Source organism: Pistacia vera, unplaced genomic scaffold (genome assembly GCF_008641045.1).
Source record: "Pistacia vera cultivar Batoury unplaced genomic scaffold, PisVer_v2 Contig477, whole genome shotgun sequence".
Lineage (NCBI taxonomy): Eukaryota > Viridiplantae > Streptophyta > Magnoliopsida > Sapindales > Anacardiaceae > Pistacia > Pistacia vera.
The window spans coordinates 47,819-63,695 of NW_022196309.1; the positions used below are offsets into that span (position 1 = coordinate 47,819).

Below are 15,877 nucleotides of genomic sequence, written 5' to 3' on the forward strand. Positions count from 1 at the left end.
TCAAAGTCATCATGTTGACTATAGTTAATCAGTTGTTAATCATGGTTAGTAGTTAGAGTTAAGTTGTACTACTTGGATAAAAGGACTTCGATCCTTTCTTTGTAAAGTGAGGCTGATATTCATAAAATAATGTTCCTTTTCTTTTTGGCTCTCTCTTCTTTGTTCTTTTCACAACAATTGAACCATTCACATTGGTTTTTTTTTTTTTTTTTTTTTTCTTAAACACATCTTGAACATGACCTATATATAATTTAGATGGTTTGCTCCCTGTTAAAAAAAAAAAAAAAATGTGACCTATTACTATTAATATTATTTTTTTTCAGGAAATGCCCAGAATAAACAAACCAACAGTGTTTCCAAAAAAAAAAAAAAACACAGTGCTAAGTAATAAAGATAGGAATGACAAAGAAGAGTAATTAATATATGGCGTATACAAATTGAAAGTTCGACTGATACACAGCTGAAAACGCACTAAAGCAAAGCAACATTCAAACATCTATTGGAGTAAAAATCTCAAAGCTGCTTCAAAATCCTCTAATTTGATTGTAAGCAGTTCATCCCTGTCTGCACAATCATCACTAAGCCTAAGATTCAGATTCCCCTTGGCATTATTTAACATTATATCCACTAAACCCTCCATTCATTTTCATACGTTGCTTTTCCGTTGTTACCTCTCTATTAGCTCTGCAATGACACTGCCCTACAAGAAGAATGTAATTTAAACCCATGTAACAAGCATCTTCCGCTTGATTTTTCATCTTGATATGGAGAACATTAGCTAATTCTTCACAACTTAGATCTTCAAACTTAAAAATGTTAGTAACCCTTGTGCTAAAACCTTCATTAGAAGATATTACACGTTGCATTGCTTCATTGTAGCCAGCAAATATGACTAAAACTTTTCCTTGTCCATACAAGACATGATCTCTTCTAAGGCTTCTAACCCAAAGTCACTAGGAATGCGTCCTCTGGCATTAGTCGATATGCTTCATCCACAAAAAGAATACCTCCCTCGGCTTCTTTGATCTGTGCATGAAATTAATTTTTTTTTGGTTAAAATAAACCCTAAAAGCTATATATGTTGGTAAGATATTATACATTTTGAAATATAAAAAGGTAAAGAAAGGATACAAGTCCATCAAATTATTTTCATTTTTTCGATTAATAAACTTCTGGCTATGTCGAACATATGATATAGAAAGCAAAGTGGTGTACCATCTCCCTAGTCTTATAACCAGTATGACCAATATATTCACCAACTAAATCTGTCCATTGAACTTCTTTTACATTGTCAGTTTGCAAAATTCCCACACCATGGAGTAGTCTTCCAAGGATTCGAGCCACCATAGTCTTACCTATCCAATATGAAACAATCATTTAATTTTGTTAAGATTCAAGTTGGTATATGGGATGAAGCTTAGTTAGTTAGAAATCTGTTATGCTGAGCTGTAAATAGCAATGTAACAGACTCTCTTTAATCAATAAGAATTCTTTCTTTTCACATTACTTGCCCCCAAATTAACATGGTATTAGAGCTACGATCCCAGGGCTTTGAGATTCTAAAAATTCGTTGAAAACTTCACTCTGTTCATCAATAATTTTCAAACTGTTTATTAGTTTCTTCTACATTGTTTTCCTATTTCGCCAGCTTCGTCAGCTTCTTCTCCTCTAGATTTCATTTATTGGAAATTTCTTCTCTGATCTCATTTTCTCTGATCAAGAAGTTATCATCTTCATTCTTCCAAAATGGCAGCTAATAGTGCAGATGAAGAAATGCAGTCTTCTGCGAATAATGCAAATGATCAATCAAGTTCATCAATCGATTTCAGTCATCAACTTTGCCTACATCCTTCTGATACTCTAGGTGCTGTTCTTGTCTCTTTTCAATTGATTGGTGGAGATAATTACTCGTTATGGAGTAGATCTATGAGAATTTCACTATTAGCCAAAAATAAGATTGGATTTATTGATGGAACTTGCACAAAGGATAGTTTTCTAGTTAGCTTGCACAATCAATGGGATAGATGTAATGCTATAGTTCTCTCCTGGATCATGAATTCAGTTACTAAAGAACTTTTAAGTGGCATTGTTTATGCCTCCAGTGCACATTTGGAATGGAAAGATTTAAAAGAAAGATTTGATAAAGTGAATGGATCTAGAGTTTTCCAGTTGCATAGAGAAATTGTCACCTTAGTGCAAGGAACTTCATCTATTTCCACTTATTTCTCTAAACTAAGAATGTTATAGGATGAATACTCGTCTATTGTCCAGCTTCCTTCATGTGAGTGTTCTATGTCAAAGGTCTACGTAGATCACATGCAGAATCAAAAGTTACTCCAATTCTTGATGGGATTAAATGAAACTTACTTGCATGCTAGAAGCCAAATCCTCATGATGCAACCTTTACCATCTATCAACCAAGCCTATTCTATGCTCGTCACTGAAGAGAGCCAAAGAAGTTTAACCAATGCAGTTGTTGTTGGATCCTCATCTGAGCAGACAGTACTCTATTCTTCATCAAACCAACAATCAATTAAACCTAAAAAGAATTGGAATATAACTTGTGAACATTGTCATGTGAAGGGACACAAAAAGGATAATTGTTATAGAATCAATGGCTATCCTACTGATTTTAAGTTCACCAGAAGAAAGAATCCTACTCAGTCCTCAGCAAATAACGTTACCACTACTGAATCATCTTATCACAGTAGTTCCACATCCACTCTAAATAATACTCAAGCAGTTCCAATCTTTTCTAAAGAGCAATATGCAGAGATATTGAAATTGCTCCAAAAGGAACTTGCATTACCTCCAATTGATGCACATGTTAATATGGCATGTATTCACTCTTATTTTTCATCCTTAGATCATGGAGTTTGCTGGACATTAGACACAGGTGCTAGTCACCATATGACAGCTTCTTTAAACGCTTTGAACAAATTGATGGGGACAGTTTCTCCTTCCACAGTTAGACTACCCAATAGACATCATTCAACCGTAACACATATTGGATCTTGTAACATTGGTCCAGATCAGAAACTGACTAATGTATTATTTGTGCCAGATTTCAAGTTTAATTTGATTTCTATATTAAAGCTCACCAAAGACTTATCTTGCTTTGTCATTTTCTATCCTGATTTCTGCATATTTCAGGGCCTCTCCAATGGCAAAATACTGGGGATTGGTAAAGAATCGGAGGGTCTCTACTTCTTCATGCCTTCTCATGCATCAAAGGCTAATACTTCTGCTTTGAATAAAACATTATCTATTTCATGTTTAGCTTCTGTAAGCCAGCTTTGGCATAAACGTCTTGGTCATGTGCCATATGCAAAACTGATAAATTTTTTTGGAATAAGAAATTTTAATTCTGATAATGCTGAGTCTCATTGTGATATTTGTCCTCTTGCCAAACATATAAGAAAGCCTTTTCCTATTAGTACTATAAGAGCTCCTGCATGTTTTCATTTGCTACATATGGATGTATGGGGACCATATCATACTCCTATACATAATCATCATAAATTCTTTCTTACAATAGTTGATGATCATTCCTGGGTTACTTGGGTTTTTCTCATGACAAATAAGCATGAAGTTATAGTTCATATTAAGAGCTTTCTTACTCTTATCAAGAATCAGTTCTCAGCCTCTATCAAGACTATTCGAACAGATAATGGCTTAGAGTTTCTCAACTCTCAATGCTCTGCACTCTTCACTTCACTTGGGATTATTCACCAGAAAACTTGTATATATACGCCCTAGCAGAATAGGGTAGTAGAAAGGAAGCATAGGCATTACTTAGTGTTGGTAGAGCCTTGAGATTTCAGGCCTCCATTCTAATTAAATACTGGGGAGAATGCATACTCACAGCTTGCTATATCATCAATAGACTTCCTACTGATGTGCTTTAAGGCAGTTCACCTTATGAAGTTCTCTTTGGTTCTCCTCCTTCTATTGATCACTTCAAGGTGTTTGGGTGATTGGCATATGCCTCTAATCTAAGCTCCAGAGATAAATTTGGTTTCAAGGCTATACCATCAGTTTTTATGGGATATTCTTCAACACAAAAAGGATACAAGTTGCTAAACCTACAAGATTTCAGCTTCTTTGTCAATCAAGATGTCAGATTTATTGAGGACATATTTCCCTTTCAGTTCCAGCAACATTCTCATGTTCCATTATTTCCAAGTGATCCTTTCACTACCACATTTTATGATGACTCATTTCCTGCTCCTATCAATTCTGACACTTCTGACCAACCATCACCATATTACAATTTCAGTCCTAGTCCTGCTACTGATCTTGCCCTTGATGTTCCTTTAATTGACTCCACATCAACATCTTTAGCTTCAGTACCTACTCCTGATGTCCCTTTAAATATCAGACGTTCTGCTAGATCACACAGACCTCCAATTTGGTTGCGGGATTATGTCACCCCTTCAGATCATTACTCCATTTCAGATGCTGTTTCTTATGGTCATCTTTCTCCATATTACAGGTGTTTCCTATCATCCATCTCTAAGATCAAAGAACCTATTTCATTTGCTGAAGCTTCTCAAGATCTTAATTGGATTGCTGCGATGCAAACTGAGATCAATGCCTTAGAAGCTAACAAAACTTGGTAGCTTGTTCCTCTCCCAGCAAGCAAGCAGCCTATTGGCTGCAAATGGGTCTACAAAGTCAAATACAATTCTGATGGTACTTTAGAAAGATATAAAGCCAGGCTTGTGGCCAAGGGCTACAACCAACAAGCTAGCATAGATTACACAGAAACCTTCTCCCCGGTGGCAAAGATGGTCACAGTCAGATCAGTCCTTGCATTAGCTTCAATTCATGATTGGCCACTCTTCCAACTTGGTGTGTTTAATGCCTTCTTGCAAGGGGATCTTCATGAAGAGGTTTATATGTCTTTACCTCAAGGATTTGGCACTCAGGGGGAGAACAGAGTCTGCAGATTGCTCAAATCCTTGTATGGATTGAAGCAAGCAAGTAGACAATGGAATCACAACCTTACTGAAGCTTTGATAAAAAATGGCTACTTGCTTGCTTCAACAACATAGTCATTATGCTTGTCTATGTTGATGATATTTTGATAACAGGGAGCTGCATTAAGATGATAGACCAGTTGAAGGTTATACTGTAGGATAATTTCAAAATCAAAGACCTTGGTCACCTTAAATACTTTCTTGGAATTGAAGTTGCTAGGTCCTCTGAAGGGATTGTTTTGAACCAGAGAAAATATGCATTGGAATTAATTTCGGAGGCTAGATTATCTGCTACAAAACCTGCTGACACTCCTCTTGAACAAAATTTAAAACTGACTTCATATGAGTTTGATCAAAAATTTCCATTAGATCAAAAGGATGAATTGCTGATAGATCCTAGCATGTTCAGGAGAATGGTGGGAAGGTTATTATATCTAACCATGACTAGGCCTGATATTTCGTTTGCTGTCCAGAATTTAAGTCAACATATGCAGACTCCTAAACAATCACATTTGGAAGCAACATTAAGAGTTATAAGATACGTGAAAAAGGAACCAGCTCTTGGGTCGTTTATGCCCGTAAAAAAGTACAAAAGATTTAATAGCATTTTGTGATTCAGATTGGACCTCTTGTGTTGTTAGTAGGAAATTAGTGTCAGGATACTACATCAAGATGGGAGATTCTCTTCTGTCTTGGAAATCAAAGAAGCAAAATACCATAGCAAGATCATCTGTAGAAGTAGAATATGGAAGCATGGCTGGAACTATTGCAGAACTAGTTTGGTTAACTGGTTTACTTAAAGAACTTGATGTTGAAGCCAAAATCCCGACGTTACTTCACTATGATAATAAATCAGCATTACAAATTGCAGCAAAACGAACAAAACACATACAGATAGATTATCATTTTATAAGAGAGAAAATTCAAAGTGGTTTGATCATTACGAAATACATACCAACTGGAGAACAGTTAGCAGATGTGATGATGAAAGGGTTGGGAAGGTTACAGCATGAAAAGCTTCTGTCTAAGTTATGCTTGAAAAATGTTCATAAGATGCCAACTTGAGGGGGAGTGTTAAGATTCAAGTTGGTATATGGGAGGAAGCTTAGTTAGTTAGGAATTTGTTATGCTGAGCTGTAATTAGATGAAGTAGTTAGAGGTAGTTAGTTGACAGTTATAAGTTTATTTCTTTGTATATAAATAGCAATGTAGCAAACTCTCTTTAATCAATAAGAATTCTTTCTTTTCACATTACATGCCCCCAAATTAACAAATTTGATAAGGAAACAAAATATTCTAGTAGCAATTTTAACTGAAAAGGTAAAGATAAAGTAAGCAGCAATTTTACCTGCTCCAGGATTCCCTAGAAATGCCATGTGAGGAAGTTTTCCAGCAGTGCCGATTTCAAGTCCAATGGCCTTGCGCCTCTCATTCAAAAGAAGGCCCTTTTGCCCATTTTCGAAGTTGCATCTTGAGTTCATCCAAACCCACAATATTTGATAGCTCTTTTTCGAGGGCATTTATCTTTTGTTTTTGCTTGCTGCATGCTTCAAGTAATTTTTTCTTTTGTCGTTCTTGTTGATGAGAAAGTAATAAATCACGCAACTTCCCACTTTCTTGTTATTTATTTATTTTTATTTTTTTGTTGTAAGTTACCTTGCCTTTTTCTATTTCATTGTTTTCATTTTTGTTCGCATTAAACAAAGATGGCCGGCCAAAAATCTTAAAAACTCTCAATCATAATTCAAAAGGGTTACCATTGATCCAAAAGGACCAAAACCATCTATTTATCTTTCTTTAAAAATTTAATTTGCCACTCCTTCTCCACCCAACCCACAACCATCTTCCACCACAACCAGCCTATTACAATTCATATTTAAAAATTCAATTTGCTATTATTTTATTTTACTTTATAGTAATCATGTTCTTATTAATTTTACTTAGTGCAGTGAAGTTAGTCATTGTATTCACAGACACATGGCCAACATTTTGTTATGGGTCTTTTACAGATTCGTAAAGATTCATAACCTATTGAATCATCAATTTTAATACAAAACAAAGTGTATTTTGTTTTTGTTTTATTTTGTTAAATGGACTTGGATAGAAGCCACTCCCAAAAGTTAGCTCAGGAAATGAAGGAGTCCAATCACATATATAGAGTTTATCTTGATAAATAGGTTTAGATGAACTCACTCTAAAAAGTTAGTTCAAGAGAAAAAGGAGTTCAACCACATATATACATCATAATAATCCACCAACATGGTAATGGAGGATAATTACAACTTATAACATATTAATATGTTATAACATATTGACCAGCCAGTCAGGATATGTAATACACTCTAAAATTGAGGAAGATAAAACTAAGGTAGAGTTCCTTAGGTTGTACCTGAACCTGAAAACCTGTGCATGGATTAGACTTGCTGCTTTCAAAGTTTTGTTTTGTTGTTCTATTGATTAACTTTGGTCGTGTGTTAAACTCTCATTTTTTATTTTCTTTTAGGAAAGGTGATTGTAGTGACTAATTAGGGTTTTCAGCTATACTGATCAAATCAATCAATGAGCTAACACAATCTTATCAATCAACAAGCAATCAAATAAGAGATTAAGAAAAGCATGAAATAATAGAAAAGAAAATTGACACAGGGGATTTATAGTGGTTCGGCTAAGGTAGCCTACATCCACTCTTCAAGGCACACTATAGGGTATTTTATTACTCAAGGAAACCAAGATTACAGAGAGTATACAACCAGGAAAAACAAGAAAGAATACACCCAAAATATCCCTCTGAAAACTCTGCTTTTCTTTAGCACAATAGATCTGATTTTATACAGATCAGGACTCCATTGATCATCCTCCAGCTGTCCAGTATCATCAACAGTTTGTTAGAGAAGAGGAGCAGTAGAATCTTCTGTCGCTAGGGCTGAGAAGGAACCAAAGAGAGCATGAGGTGAATTGTGCATTATGTTGCAACAAACTAGAATTCAGGTGCCAGATAAGGCACTTAAGTCTGATAGCTGAAACACTGTCATATTGGTTTAATGTTGAAGTTGATTTCTTTGATTGATGCTGACTCCACCGTGGCATACACAAGCCACATCATCATCACAATTCTCCACCTTGGCTTGTGAATTGACACCCTAAGTGGCCTTGGCAAAGCTGAATTATGCTTGAACATGTAATAGGCTCATACAGAGCCTATGCTTATCTTAGTGACTGGTTTGGTGAGCATGTCAGCAGGGTTGTGAGTGCCTCTTGTCTTCTCAATCTTGACTTCTCCTTTTTCAATCAATTCTCTGATGAAATGCATTTTAACATTTATGTGTTTCGTCCTCTCGTGGAAGACTTGGTTCTTGACAGATATATTGCACTCTGATTGTCACTTTTGATCTCCACAATTTTCTGTTCCAGCTCCAGTTCATTCACAAAACCCTTGAGCCATACTGCTTCCTTTGATGCTTCTGTCAAAGCTACATATTCAGATTCCGTTGATGAGAGAGTAACCATTTGTTGAAGCTTTGATTTCCAGCTAATCATATTTCCCCACAGTGTAAAAACAAATCCTGAAGTGGACTTTCTCTTATCAAAGTCCCCTGCATAATCAGCATCAACATAACCTCTAATGCAGTATTTTTCTTCCTTGTTCTTACTAAAAACTATGCCCACAGATTTTGATCCTTGTAAATATCTCAGAATCCATTTAAGTGCAGACCAATGAAGTCTTTCCGGATTGCTCATGAATCTACTTACTAAACTCACAAAGGATGCCAGATCTGGCCTAGTACAAACCATTAGGTACATGAGGCTACCCAGGGCATTTGCATATGGAATGGTGGACATTTCCTTTTGCTCTTCTTCTGTTTTCGGGCACTAATCGTGAGAAAGCTTTATGTGCTGCCCTAGGGGAGTTTGGACAGCCTTAGCATTCTGCATATTGAATTTCTGCAGAATTTTCTCTGTATATTCTTCTTGAACTAGCCTCAATCTTCCCTGCATTCTGTCTCTTATAATGGTAATACCAAAAATCTTTTGAGCCTGACCCAGCTCCTTCATTTCAAACTTGGTATTGAGAATTTTCTTCAATTGAATAATCTCAGTTTTGTCATGGCAAGCAACCAACATGTCATCCACATAAAGCAACAAGTAAGTATAAGTCAAATCATAATTTCTTTTAAAATAAAAACGGCTATCAAATTGACATCTCTTAAAACCAATTTCAATAATAAAAGAATCAAATTTCTTGTACCACTGTCGTGGTGATTGTTTTAGGCCATAAAGAGATTTTCTTAGAAGACAAACTTTACCTGCTGGTCCTGAATATCCCTCTGGCTGCTCCATCAAAATATTCTCTTCCAAGTCACCATGTAAAAAGGTTGTTTTTACATCCAGTTGCTTCAGTTCCAGATTGAACTGTACAACCAGAGAAATCAGAATTCTGATTGATGCATGCTTTACAACTGGGGAGCATATTTCATTGTAGTCTATGCCTTCCACTTGAGTAAATCCCTTTGCAACCAGTCTAGCCTTATACCTAGGTGGATCTTTTGAGGTTAGACCTGGTTTCCTTTTGAAAATCCACTTGCACTTAACCACCCTGCAGTTTTCTGGTTTATCAACTAGGGTCCAGGTATTGTTTTTCATTAAGGAACTAAGTTCATTCTCGATGGCCCTTTTCCACTCAGTTTTATCAGGTCCTAGAATTGCTTCCTGAAATGTTTTTGGCTCATCATTCAATTACTGTTCTACTTGAAGTGCATAAGCTACCAGGTCAGCATATCCTAATCTATTAGGAGGTTTAATGGCTCTCCTGATTCTATTCCTAGCTAGCTGATAGTTTGTCAAGTCTAGTTCTAGTTCTTTTTGGTCTTCTGGCTCATCCAATTCATCTGTATTAGGATTTTCAGGATTCTCCTCTGTCTCATCAACTCCACCTTGATGATTAGTAACTACATCCTGAATTTCCAGTTCTAAAAGATCTAATCCTAAGTCACTATCAACTGATTTTGATCCTGAGTCACTATCAGCTGATTTTCCAGGTTCACATTCTAGTTTAGGAAGGACCTCTTGCCTAAAAACCACATCCCTACTGATTATACAGTTCTTGGTTTCTAGATTCCAGAACTTGTAACCTTTTACTCCCTTTGGATATCCAAGAAACAGGCACTTTACAGCTATAGGTTTTAGCTTGTCATCCTTTACATGAACATAAGATAGACACTCGAAAACTCTTAAGTTGTCCAGCTTTATTGGATGTCCAGTCCATTTTTCTAAGGGCACCTTGAAAACTATGACAGATGAAGGGGTTCTATTAATCAAATACACCATAGTATGTGCACCTTCTGCCCAGAATTTTACAGGTAGCTTAGAGTTTGACAGGATGCTCCTAACTTTGTCTAGGATGGTCCTATTCATTCTTTCACAGAGGCCATTCTACTGTGGGGTATTTCTAACAGTTTTATGCCTAACAATTCCATGGTTTTTACAGAAACTATTGAATTCATCATTCACAAACTCAAGACCATTATCCGTCCTAAGCCTTTTAAGTTTCTTCCCAGATTGAGTTTCAACCATTATTTTCCATTCCTTAAACCTAAGAAATGCCTCATCCTTAGTCTTCAGAAAATATATCCAGACATGCCTAGAATAATCATCCATAAAACTAATGAAATACCTACAGCCCCCTAGTGAGTAGTGTCTAGCTAGTCCCCATACATCTGAGTGAACATACTCAAGTGGTGAGCTTGAGTAATGCTTACAAGATCCAAATTTTACCCTGCACATTTTGCAAAAAATACAGTGTTCACAGAAGGTTAAATTTCCAGTTTGATCCCCTCCTAACAGGTTCTGTTTACTCAACTCATCTAACCCTCTTTCACTAACATGTGCCAACCTTTGATGCCACAGTGAGGTTTTATCCTGTGTTACTAGAGACCCTACAGTAGCTATGCCATAATTTGTCCTACCCTTTAACACATAGAGACCATTTTTCTTTTCACCTTTCATCACTATTAATGATCCTTTCATTATAATAAGACTTCCACTTGAAGCTTTGTAACTTAGTCCTATTGAGTCTAGGGTACCTAGTGATATTAGATTCCTCTTAAGGTCAGGGATGTATCTTACATCGGTGAGAGTTTTGGTTAGGCCATTGTGAAGGCTCAACTTAATAGTACCTATGCCTTTAATGCCATATACTGCATTATTTCCCATCACAACCTTTCCACCATCTATAGTTTGAAAAGAGCTAAACCACTCCCTATTTGGTGTCATGTGGTAGGTACATCCTGTGTCTAAGATCCATTCTTCACTGTTTTTACTTTCAGAGATGACTAAAACTTCTGAACTTTCATAACCTTCAGACACAATACTAGCACTGCCCTCTTCTTCTTCTTTTCCATGTTTCTTCTTATTTTTCCTCTCAGGACGGTCCCTCCTAAGATGCCCTTCTTTGTGACAGAAGAAGCACTTCCACTTCCCAGTTTTGGACTTAGACCTATTCCTATTTTGCCCCCCTTTTTTCCAGTTTCTCTTCTCTGATCTACCCCTTACCATGAGACCTTCCCCATCACTGCCTAATGTCATTCTGTTCTCTCTATCCTTAGCTGTCATTGCTTCTACAACCTCTTCTAGTTTTAGTGATTGCCTACCATATTTTAATGTTTCTACAAAATTGGAGTAAGTTTTTGGTAGGGAATTTAGAAGAATTACAGCTTGATCTTCATTACCAATCTCTACTGATATACTTTCTAAATCCTATATAAGTTTCAGAAAATCATCCTTATTGTCTTTTAAAGATTTTTGCTCATCCATTTTAAAACCAAACAGACTTTGTTTTAAATACAATCTATTAGGAACAGCTTTAGATTGATACAGGGAGTCTAACCTGTTCCAGATCTCAGCAGCAGTTTTCTCCTTCTTCACTTCTCGCAGGACTTTGTCACCTAGTCCTAGGATTAAGGAGCTCTTAGCTTTGTTGAGCACATCCTGCTTATTCGCTTCAATCATGGTGTCAGGCAGCTCAGATTCGCCTTTCAAAGCTAATGCTAGTCCTTCTTTAATCAACACAGCTTCCATTTTCATCTTCCAGAGTCCAAACTCATTGTCCCCTGTAAACTTTTCGAGTTCAAATTTAGTGGAAATGATTTTGGAACAAGATTAACAACGACAGAAAATAAAACTTAGATAACCCTAATTAAGATTCGAACTAGGCTCTGATACCAATTTGTAGTAACTAATTAGGGCTTTCAGCTATACTGATCAAATCAATCAATGAGCTAACACAATCCTATCAATCAACAAGCAATCAAATAAGAGATTAAGAAAAGCATGAAATAACAGAAAAGAAAATTGACACAGGGGATTTATAGTGGTTCGGCTAAGGTAGCCTACATCCACTCTTCAAGGCACACTATAGGGTATTTTATTATTCAAGGAAACCAAGATTACAAAGAGTATACAACCAGGAAAAACAAGAAAGAACACACCCGAAATATCCCTCTGAAAACTCTGCTTTTCTTCAGCATAATAGATTTGATTTTATACAGATCAGGACTCCATTGATCATCCTCCAACTGTCTAGTATAATCAGCAGTTTGTTAGAGAACAGGAGCAGTAGAATCTTCTGTTGCTAGGGCTGAGAAGGAACTAGAGAGAGCGTGAGGTGAGCTGTGCATTCTGTTACAACAAACTGGAATTCGGGTGCCAGATAAGGCACTTAAGTCTGATAGCTGAAACGTTGCCATATTGGTTTAATGTTGAAGTTGATTTCTTTGACTGATGCTGACTCCACCGTGGCATACACAAGCCACATCATCATCACAGTGATGTTAAATACTTAATTATATTTAGGTAAAACAGTCCTCATCAAGGTATAACAATTTATAAGTAGAATGTATTGTATTTGAGGTGTGAACTCGTGACCGTGGCAAGACTTGCTTGACTTATTCTGTTTGACATAATGTGTTTATATTATGTGCTCTGAGTTCGCACAAATTACAGTGCTTCATCATCAACAACTGAATCATTCTGCAACTTGCTCTTGATAATTACAAGCATCAGCCATTATTCACTTCAATTTCAAGGATTTCTTAAACGTATAAAAAAAATTAAAAAATTAAAAAAAAGTAAAAAAAAAAAAAGTAAAACAATAGTAAGTAATAAAGATAGGAATGACAAAGAAAGAATACAGATTAATTCCATCATCCCAAATACTTCAAATAGTTATTTCAAATACTTCAAATAGTTATTTCAAATACAAATAAAAAGTTCCTAACACTCAAACGCTGGATGTAATTTTTTGTAAAATAAATTGTTTTATGCCGGGCAATCAGGTAAAAACTCCATAGCTACTTGAAAATCCTCTAATGTGATGGTAAGCAATTCATCCCTGTCTGCACAATCATCACTAAGCCTAAGATCAAGATTCCCCTTAGCATTATTTAACATTATATCCACTAAACCTCCATTCATTTTCATACGTTGCGTTTTTATTGTTTCTGTCTTTATTAACTCTGCAATGGCATCTATAGTACAAGAAGAATGCAATTTAAACCCATGTAACACGCTATCCTTCGCTTGATTTTTCATCTTGATATGGAGAACATTAGCTAATTCTTCACAGCTCAGATCATTAAAATTAAAAATGTTAGTAACCCTTCTGCTGAAACCTTCATTAGAAGATATTACACGTTGCATTGCTTCATTGTAGCCAGCAAATATGACTAAAACTTTTCCATCATCCATACAAGACATGATCTCTTCTAAGGCTTCTAACCCAAAGTCACGACCACTTCTCTCCTCGGGCATTAGTCGATATGCTTCATCCACAAAAAGAATACCTCCCTTAGCTTCTTCGATCTGTGCATGAAATTATTTTTTTATTTTTGTTAAAATAAACCATCCAATCTAATATATGTTTGGAAGATATTATGCATTATGAAATATAAAAGGTAAAGAGAGGATACAAGTCCATCAAATTATATTCATTATAAATTTCTTGCAATGTCGACCATATGATATGGAAAGCAAAGTGGTGTGCCTTCTTCCTAGTCTGAAATCCAGTATGACCAATATATCGACCAACTAAATCTGTCCGTTGAACTTCTTTTACATTATCAGTTTGCAAAATTCCCACACTATGGAGTAGTCTTCCAAGGATTCGAGCCACCATAGTCTTACCTATCCAATATGAAAAATTCATTCAGTTTGAAATTTGAGTAAACAAAATATTCTAGCAGCAATTTAAACTGATAAAGTAAGCAGCAATTTTACCTGTTCCAGGATTTCCCAGAAATGCCATGTGAGGAAGTCTTCCAGCAGTGCCGATTTTCAGTCCAACGGCCTTGCGCCTCTCATACAAAACAATGCCCTTTGCCCATTTCCGAAGCTGCTTCTTGAGTTCATCCAGACCCACAATATTTGATAGCTCTTTTTCGAGGGCATCCATCCTTTCTTTTTGCTTGCTGCATGCTTCAAGTAACCTTTTCTTTCGTTGCTCTTCTTGGTGAGAGTGTAATAAATCATGCAACTTCCCACTTTCTTGGATTTTTGAAAGATGATCTACAGGATTAATACCCTCCTGCATTCAAAGTTACTTAAATTACTGCTATTTAGCAAGAAATACATTTATATTTTAGAATACAAAATACATACATCATCTGTAGCATCACAATCAGCATTGTTCTCGAGCAATGTCTCGACAATTGAACAGTCTTCAGTTCGACTTGAGTGAAAAACAGAAAGCATTAGGGGTGTCACTCCATACTGCATATAAAAATGGGGAAAAAATTGAATAAAATTAATATCACTATCACATTTTACAGGAAAAAAATAAGTACTAATGAATGGGGAATATAAGGTAGTACAATTAGAAAGCACCTTAGATTTGGCTTCAACAGGAGCACCATGAGCAAGAAGTAATCGTGCAGCTTCATTGCACCCATTCTTGGCTGCTACATGCAATGGAGTTTCTCCATACTGCAAAACTCAACAGATCAAAAATCCAATATATGTAACAGATGTTTTTTCCTTTTTTCTAATTAAGCAATCATTTTTTTATTAGCATATTTTTCGCTTTATATTGCTTAGATTTCTCTCTGGAAAATTTATAAAGAACACATACCATATTTGTCACTTCCAAGTCAACTTTATCATCTCCTTTCCATTCAAGCAGAAATTTCACTATTTCTGTCTTGTTGTTACTAGCAGAAACATGAAGGGGAGTCCCCGACATCTGCATTTCAACAAAAATGAATACATAAATTGGAAGATAAACACAGTCAGCTTAATTGTACTTTAAATTAATTAATTTGCAAAGCAACTTAATTATTGTTCCCTTCTTAATTTGTCCAAAACCCTCTAAAGAACCAACATAGAAAAACTAATTCTTTCAAAAAGGATATGTATTCATTGCCTAAAAAAAAAAATTAATCTTACAAATGCATTTCTTTCTTTGAGAAGAGATGGATTATCTTGAAGTAGCTTCTGAAACCGATCAATATCCCCCGACAGAGCACAGTCATGAATGGTTATACGTTTCTCAGATCCTGATGATTGTTTAACATGACCATTCTCCATGTCTATTTGTGATCTCTGTTGATGATTAATTAAGGAGATAAAAAAGAACAAAATAAAACAAAGCAAGAACAAAGAGAGATTTGGAATGTTCACTTAATGAAATGAAGTATGGTTCCCTTTTTATAAGCATCTGGTGTGCTCATTTATTTTGCTTAATTTTATCGCGTAACACGTTAAACGTCAGCATGGAAAATTTTAATTTAGAGTCTTCAATGAAGGTTCCTTAGCTTTCAGGTACTTCTTCTTGATTGACTTGACTAATTTTTTGTAGTATGTTAAGGAAAGATGAATCCACCTAATGCAGCTTTCTTTTTCCTTTC

At 35.8% G+C, this 15,877-nt stretch overlaps 3 protein-coding genes across 3 annotated transcripts; all 3 read right to left on the minus strand.

The window, feature by feature from the left end:
• Positions 1–1,143: 1,143 nt before the first annotated feature.
• Positions 1,144–6,502, minus strand: LOC116146361 (stage V sporulation protein K-like). Its single transcript, XM_031431766.1, has 2 exons — positions 6,331–6,502; positions 1,144–1,355 (listed from the first exon to the last, which is right to left on the minus strand). The coding sequence occupies exons 1-2, from the start codon at positions 6,500–6,502 to the stop codon at positions 1,177–1,179; spliced, it is 351 nt and encodes a 116-aa protein (XP_031287626.1). The 3' UTR covers positions 1,144–1,176.
• Positions 6,503–8,300: 1,798 nt separating this feature from the next.
• On the minus strand, positions 8,301–8,822 carry LOC116146362 (secreted RxLR effector protein 161-like). Its single transcript, XM_031431767.1, has one exon. It carries the CDS (start codon positions 8,820–8,822, stop codon positions 8,301–8,303), a length of 522 nt encoding a protein of 173 aa, XP_031287627.1.
• A 4,454-nt stretch (positions 8,823–13,276) lies between these two features.
• Positions 13,277–15,636, minus strand: LOC116146357 (ribulose bisphosphate carboxylase/oxygenase activase, chloroplastic-like). Its single transcript, XM_031431765.1, has 7 exons — positions 15,417–15,636; positions 15,103–15,213; positions 14,859–14,957; positions 14,634–14,744; positions 14,253–14,559; positions 14,020–14,159; positions 13,277–13,838 (listed from the first exon to the last, which is right to left on the minus strand). The coding sequence occupies exons 1-7, from the start codon at positions 15,555–15,557 to the stop codon at positions 13,296–13,298; spliced, it is 1,452 nt and encodes a 483-aa protein (XP_031287625.1). The 5' UTR covers positions 15,558–15,636; the 3' UTR covers positions 13,277–13,295.
• Positions 15,637–15,877: the final 241 nt, after the last annotated feature.

What these genes read in the sequence shown, in the direction of transcription:
- LOC116146361 (XM_031431766.1), bottom strand. Translation starts at nt 6,502, where the DNA reads ATGCCCTCGAAAAAGAGCTATCAAATATTGTGGGTTTGGATGAACTCA. An exon ending in TCTAGGGAATCCTGGAGCAG is followed by an intron (nt 1,356 to 6,330) that starts GTAAAATTGCTG and finishes CATATTGGATAG; the next exon opens with GTAAGACTATGGTGGCTCGA.
- LOC116146362 (XM_031431767.1), bottom strand. Translation starts at nt 8,822, where the DNA reads ATGTCCACCATTCCATATGCAAATGCCCTGGGTAGCCTCATGTACCTA.
- LOC116146357 (XM_031431765.1), bottom strand. Translation starts at nt 15,557, where the DNA reads ATGGAGAATGGTCATGTTAAACAATCATCAGGATCTGAGAAACGTATA. An exon ending in CTGTTGAAGCCAAATCTAAG is followed by an intron (nt 14,745 to 14,858) that starts GTGCTTTCTAAT and finishes TTTTATATGCAG; the next exon opens with TATGGAGTGACACCCCTAAT. An exon ending in GATTTCAGACTAGGAAGAAG is followed by an intron (nt 13,839 to 14,019) that starts GCACACCACTTT and finishes TTTCATGCACAG; the next exon opens with ATCGAAGAAGCTAAGGGAGG.